General features: G+C 31.5%; 1 protein-coding gene across 1 annotated transcript in view; it reads left to right on the top strand.

Annotated features, from left to right (window-relative positions):
* The window catches only part of Syt14 (Synaptotagmin 14), a 106,927-nt gene extending 99,377 nt beyond the window's left edge, over positions 1–7,550 (top strand). Inside the window, exons 8-10 of the mRNA XM_065365923.1 lie at positions 327–490; positions 4,929–5,070; positions 5,391–7,550. Of these exons, the coding sequence (XP_065221995.1) occupies positions 327–490; positions 4,929–5,070; positions 5,391–5,582 (498 nt within the window). The 3' untranslated portion in view covers positions 5,583–7,550. The remainder of the gene's footprint in view (positions 1–326; positions 491–4,928; positions 5,071–5,390) is intronic.
* The last annotated feature ends 285 nt before the right edge of the window (positions 7,551–7,835 follow it).

Below are 7,835 nucleotides of genomic sequence, written 5' to 3' on the forward strand. Positions count from 1 at the left end.
GAAATTTACATCCATAATAATGTCTCCTCCTTGGGAGGGGGGAGGGGGGAGCTGCTTGCTTGAACTCAGATTTTCCTCGTCAATCAGATGATTTCTTTTTTCAACATGCCATCTTGAAAACCCAATACCCGAAAACACAAAAATAGGTAACAGTTCTTATACATAGGTATGTAGATTGGTGTACTGAACATTGTAGGAAAAATTCAAAATTGTCTTTTACTATTAGTGTAGGTACGTACTTTGATTTACCTATCGTGACGTGATTTTGACCTTGACATTGTAAATTTATTTGAATAATTTTTCTTATTATTTGTGTTTAAATGCAGATTAACATGATGGCCTGTGAGGTGTTGAGTCTTTGCCAAAGCGATAGTACCGGATCTCTGCAATCGATGCAACATGGTGGTGTTCCTGAATTACTGGTTGGATTGTCTTACAATGGAATCACAGGAAGATTATCAGTTGAAATAATTAAAGGAAGCAACTTTCGGTGAGTGTTTTCATCAAGTACATATCGCACCTTCGGAGTAATAGGTCTAAGGTTAGATCTCAAAAAAAAAAAAAAAAAAAAAAAAAAACTCACACATTATAGGTAAGAAGATCGAGTTTTCGTCAAATAAAAAGCTTTTTCGAACGAATTGATTCACTATTTGTGAAACATTTTTATGGAAATTGATCCGATTATAATCGATTCGAATCATTTATTAGGAACGATTGGTGATTAAATTAGTTGATTGATGTTTTGGCGAATCATTCGCTGACGAATTGATGCAGTTTTCAAGTGAACGATTCGTGAACTTATTGATTCGGTTCTTATGAAACAACCATTGTAGTATAGGAATTTATCTGTTTTTAAGAGAAACGGATCGAATCATTCACAAACAATAGTGATAAATTGATTGATTTTCAGGTGAATCGCTCGCGAACAGAATAATCAATTTTTATTGAATAATTCACAAACCAATTGATTACCTAATTGTTGGTGAATCATTCGCGAACGAATTGAATGATTTCGGGTGAATCATTCGGGAACGAATCGATTTATTTAATCAATTTTCGGTGAATAATTTACGAACAAATTGATTCGTGTAAGTGACTCCGTCGCGAACGAATCGATTCATTTAATCAATTTTTGGCGAATCATTCGCGAACGAATTGAATAATTTTCGTTGAATAATTTACGAATAAATTGAATAATTTTTCGCGAACGAAATGATTAGTCTAAGTGACTCCTTCGCGAACGAATCGACTCATTTAATCAATTCTTATTTGTTGGTGAATCATTCGTGAACGAATTGAATAATTTTTGATGAATCGTTCGCGAACTAATTGATTTGTTGAAATAGCTTGTTCGCAAAAGAATCGATTCATTTTATTAATTGTTGGTGAATCATTCACGAACGAATTGAATGAATTGTGGCAAATCATTCGCGAACTAATTGATTCGTGTGAGAGACTCCTTCGCGAACGAATTGATTCATTTAATAAATTTTTGGTGAATCATTCGTGAACGAATTGAATAATTTTTGGCGAATGATTTGCAAACTAATCGATTCATATAAGTGACTTGTTCGCGAACGAATCGATTCATTCAATTGATTGTTGGTGAATCATTCATGAACGAATTGAGTAATTTTATTCGTGAACCAATCGATTTATTTAAATAATTTTCGGTGAGTCATCGACAAACGAATTGAATAATTTTCAGTGAATCATTCATGAACGAATCTATTTATTTAATCAATTTTCGGCGAATAATTTACGAACGAATTGATTCGTGTAAGTGACTCCGTCGCGAACAAATCGATTGATTTAATCAATTTTTGGCGAATCATTCGCGAACGAATTGAATAATTTCGGGTGAATCATTCGCGAGCGAATCGATTTATTTAATTTATTTTCGTTGAATAATTAACGAACGAATTGAATAATTTTTCGCGAACGAATCGATTCTTTTAATTAATTTTCAGTGAATCATCTACGAATGAATTGAATATCTTATTTTTGATTAATCATTCGCGAACGAATTGATTCGTGTGAGTGACTCGTTTGCGAACGATTCGACTCATTCAATTAATTTTCGGTGAATCTTTCACGAACGAATTGAATAATTCTTGGTGAATCATTCGCGAACTAATTGACTTGCATAAGTGACTTGTTCGCAAAAGAATCGATTCATTTAATTAATTGTTGATGAATCATTCACGAACGAATTGAATAATTTGTGGCGAATCATTCGCGAACGAATTGATTCGTGTAAGTGACTCGTTCGCGAACGAATCAATCTATTTAATTGATTTTTGGCGAATTATTCAAGAACAAAATGAATAATTTTAGGAGAATCATTCGCGAGTGAATTGAATAATTTTAGGTGAATCATTTGCGAACGAATTGAATAATTTTTGGTGAATCATTCGCGAACGAATTGATTTGTATACGTGACTCGTTCGCGAATGAATCGATCCATTAAATCAACTTTCGGCGAATCATTCACGAACGAAATAAATAATTTCAGGTGAGTCATTTGCGAATGAATTGTCTTGTATAAGTGACTCGTTCGCGAACGAATCGATCCATTTAATTTATTTTCGGCGAATTATTCACGAACAAAATGAATAATTTTAGGAGAATCATTCGCGAACGAATTGATTTGTATAAGTGTCTCGTTAGCGAACGAGTCAATTCACTCTATTAATTTTCGATGAATCATTCACGAACGAATTAAGTAATTTCATTCGTGAACCAATCGATTTATTTAATTAATTTTCTGTGAATCATCCACAGACAAATGAAATAATTTTCAGTGAATCATTCGCGAACGAATTGATCCATTTAATCAACTTTCGACGAATCATTTACGAACGAAATAAATAATTTCAGGTGAATCATTATCGAACGAATTCATTTGTACAAGCGACTCGTTCGCGAACGAAATAATTCCCATAATTTTAGGCGAATCATTCGCGAACGAATTGAATGATTTTTGTTGAATCATTTGCGAATGAATCGATCCGTTCAATTAAATTTTTGATGAATCATTCACGAACGAATTGGATAATTCATTTGCGACTGAACTGATTCGTATATAAGTAACCGGTGAATCATTTACGAATGAGTTGTATATCTAATTTTTGATGAATCATTCGCGAATGAATGAATTCGTATAAGTGACTCGTTCGCGAACAAATCGATTCATTTAATTATTTTTTGGTGAATCATTCCCGAACGAATTGAATAATTTGTGGCAAATCATTCGCGAACGAATCGATTTCATTGTATAAGTGACTCATTTGCGAATGAATCAGTTCACTCTATTAATTTTTGGTGAATCATTCACAAACGAATTGAATAATTCATTCGCGAACGAATCGATTCATTAAATTAATTTTTGATGAATCATTCACGAACGAATTTAGTAATTTATTCGTAAACCAATCGATTCATTTAATTAATTTTCGGTGAATCATCATCCACAAATGAATAGAATAACTTTCAGTGAATCATTCGCGAACGAATTGGTTCCTATAATGACTCGTTCGCGAACGAATCGATCCATTTAATCAATTTTCGGTGAATCATTCACAAACGAATTGAACAATTTATTTATTCGCGAACGAATCGATTCATTCAATCGACTTTCGGCGAATCATTCGCGAACGAATTAGATAATTTTATGTGAATCATTCACGAACGAATTGATTTGTGTAAGTTACTTGTTCGCGAACGAATCGACTCATTTAATCACCTCCCCTCGCCTCTACAGTTCATTTCAGAAATTTGCATCAGTTTTCGTTTACAGTTTTTTTTCTTTTTTTTTCTTTTTTTGAGTTTTTCATCTTTCTGTTTCATCTTTCATATTTGTTTCTAGTTTTTTTTTCTGCTTGTTTTTTTTGTTGCGGTTCAAGTTTTTTAGCTTTCAATTTTTCTTGAAAAAAAATTGAATGCGCGTGTTGTTTTCAGTTTTGAATAAAAAAAGAAAGGAAAATTTTGTAGGTCATTCCATCGAAATTTTTTCAATTCAAAAAAGTAGTCCAAGAATCACAAAAATGTCTGGGCTTACTGGCTCAGAATTTCGACAACCTGTACAAAAAATGGGCGTTTTTTCGTTTTTTGAACCAATTTTTTCAAAAAATTTTCGTTCTTGCTTCGCTTGAGTGGGTAGTAATAATTTTGCTTTCATTTCTCTGAAATATTCATGTCTAAAAAAATCTGGTTTCGCTCTCTGCTTGGTGAAATCCTGGCTATGGCACTGAATTTTGTGTACCTTCGTGGAGAAAAATATCGAATAAACCTGATATTTAGAATATTTTAAAAATCTGAGGCCACTTTGAAGACTTGATTTTCTGGAGGGAATGTGAGAAGGCATAACTATTGGTGTATTTGACGACATTGACGCGGAACGAAATTTCATTTTGGGAGTACCTACCAAAAAGGGCACGACAGAAGTGCGAATTTAGCTTTTTGGATTTTTGTAGACACCCTGTAACAATGTTTTTACATTATTTTTTTTTTAATTTTTTATTTTTTATTGTTGTCTAGTTTCAGTGTTGATTTCATGCTTTTGCTTCAGCTTTTCTTTTCTTTTTGTCGAGTGTTCGTTTAATTTTTTTTTGTTGCGGATTTCACATTTTTCAGCTTTTAGTTTTTTAATGCGATAATTTGTTCTGTTCATTTTGCTTTGGTTTTATGATGATTTGCCATCGTCAGAAGAAGAACCCTCACCCTTTCCTCCTCCTTATTCACCTTGGTAAGTAAAATTTCGCATCAGTTTTCGTTGCAAGTTTTTCGAGCATGTTTTTTAAAATTAAATTTCGTTTTTAATACAATTTTTATTCTAAATTTTTCCCTCCTCGAGGCGTGAATGTTCCTTCAGAGCTGAAACAGAATTTCTCATTTTATAATAATATTGCCTGGTTCTCTGTTTACAGGCACGTGACAGCTACCAAAGCACCGGATACTTACGTGAAACTTCGATTAATGAGCTGTACTGGACAAGAGATTGCCAGAAGCAAGACTACTGTCAGACGAGCACAACCTAATCCGCTGTTCAAAGAGATGTTCATGTATCAAGTGAGTTATTAAAAAATTACAATTTAATTTACCTACCTACGAGTGCATTGCTTTTCATTCTACCAAGGGTCATTTCCACCTCTTTATAAAAGAGATATAGGTAATTGCAATGTTTACAATTTCCTTGAATATTAACTTTTTATTAAAACAAACACGATAGGTATCTACCTAATTATAATTTTCATTCGGAGACATTCTAAGAAGTATTTTTCAAAATAAAAACAACCATTATTATAGGATTGTTATTTAAATTTTATTTCGCATCGAACGAATCTTAATTGTAAAATTAATGTGTGTGTGTGTGTTTTTTTAATGCACAGGTGGTACTTTATCAACTATGCGACGTCACCTTGTTTGTAATGGTGTATAAAAAAACCCTGAAGAAGAGGCAACGTCTCGGATGGTTCATGTTGGGTCAAACAAGTTCCGGAGATGAAGAAAGATCTCACTGGAAAGAAATGGCACAATGCAATGGTGATCAACTTTCGCGATGGCATGTTTTACTGTCTTAAAAGTTGAACTTTGAGATGAAATTCTCGCACAAAGACGATCACTTTTTACTTTTTCGTGTTTTGTTTTGCACCTTACTTACCTAATACTTAATTGTAATTTTTTTTAATTCACCTTTTTTTTCTTTTTTTTCGTTTTTGACTCATTAAAAAAAAAAATTAATCGCACCGTGTTTTATCCACATTTATAATAGGAAGAGAAGCGCGCGATGCCCCTTTTTAAGATTATTTTTTCACGTTATTTGTATTTTACAATTTTTTTTTTTTTTTTCATTCGTCAATTACATGAAAATGATGCGTGATTCGGTGTGTAACGGCAGATGAGTAATCTACGTCACATTGATTAAATTTTTAACTGCCCATAATGAAAGTGTTTCAAATTATGTAATTTACAAGTGTGAATTTTTTTTCTTAATATTTTTTCATTCTCGGCTTTAGTTGGAAGTAGATGTTTTTTTACGTTCGTTGAACAAATTTGTACACTTTACTCACAGGATGGCTCTATTCGACGGAGTGATTCTTCACCTTACCCCCCTCACCCCTTTGATTTTTGCACCTCGCGCCATTGTACAAATTTTCTCAAGTTTTAAATACCTACGCGCACGTTAAATTTGATAGTGTTATTTTGATTCTCTCGTATCTCATTATATTTTAGCTATGGTTAAATTTATTATTATATTGTTCTTATCGAATATATAAATAATTACTTGTACGATAGATAATATGATTATTTTGTACAGATATTTTTTTTACTTTTTTACCAAGATTTTTTTGTTGTCGAGGAGCCAAAATCATCATCATCGAGTCGTATAACCGCTCGTGGTGGTATCGCGTACAAATCAACGCGTACCCTTATGCCGAATTGGGTATTTGGGCTAACATCCTTTATGTTGGTGTTGCCTCTATCGCGTTGATGACAGGAGCCAAAATATTGGAATCAAATTTACCAATAAGTTATTTAAGGGATGTGAGACCAAAATTTAAAAAGCCTATGTTTTTTTTCTTCTTCTTCTTCTTCTCATTGCTATATTCTAAAGGGTATGCTTTATTGTTGTGTGATTTGGTTTATTTGCGAATTGAATAAACGATGGCAAATTTATCACATTTTGGTGGCTGTGAAAAGGAAAAAGATTAGTGATAATACAATACAGTGTACCCTGGACGCGTATTTTCAAACCTACGATTTTGTTTGCAATTTTTTAAAATTAATTTTTTGATGTTTGTTTTTGTTTTTTGCTTAGTATTGCCATAATATGTATTATGTAGTTGTATTTTAATTATTATTGTGAATACCGATAAATTTTGAATAATTTATTCGTGTAATTTACGTGTCTTCTATAGTAGAATTAACTAGTCAATGGAAAGTATAACGTAGTAGGTTCAATTATTTCAACATTAGTTAGCTCGAAATTACCATACACATTTATTTCACTGTAAATTTGGGTGGTAATTTGCTTGTAGCGGTTTTTTTTTCTACGAGGAAATCATTAAATTTAATTTTTGGTTTGAAAATACACGTTGAATTTGTGTCCATTGACATATTGCTTGCGTTACTTTCAGCTTTATTTATTTTTTATTTTTAAATAAAAATTCAAAACAAAGCTAACTTATACCACGTGATTTCAATGTAAAAGTGATTTTTTTATGTCTATAATATTAATTTATTGTACATTTTAATTTATTTATGTATTACCATATTTTACCTATGTGTGTTGAATGTTATTTATTTTGGCATTATTATTATTAATATTGTTGTTGTTTTCTTCACATTATTATTATCCGCGTTTTTTTCTCTTCTTCTCTTCGCGTACTTGAGTTTTACTTACCTTATTGTATAATTTTTCATGGAGTATGGAGTATGTCTACACATTTTCAGCTTGTATGATTAATTCATTTAGGTATTTTTAATCTTATCTTATGTTATTAATTTTTTTTTCTTTGTTATGTCGAATATACCTACTTTTATTTGGAGTTTGTATTTTTTTTCCTTTTGCATGTAGGAGTTGAAGAAATTTATTTTTAATTATTTCTCAATGTTTTACTTATTCATATTATGTATTAAGTTCTCATTTGATTTCATTGAGTGAATTTGAGGTTTAAATTATTACTATATAAGAGTTTGAAACAAAAACTCCCATACAAAATGTTAATAGAATGATATTGAAAATCAACAATTTTCTGAAAGAAAAAAAATATATATATAAAATGTCATGTTCAAACATTTTTAAACTTAAAAATTTGTAAATTCATACTTAA

The sequence above is a fragment of the Planococcus citri genome, chromosome 5 (genome assembly GCF_950023065.1).
Source record: "Planococcus citri chromosome 5, ihPlaCitr1.1, whole genome shotgun sequence".
Taxonomy (NCBI): Eukaryota; Metazoa; Arthropoda; class Insecta; order Hemiptera; family Pseudococcidae; genus Planococcus; species Planococcus citri.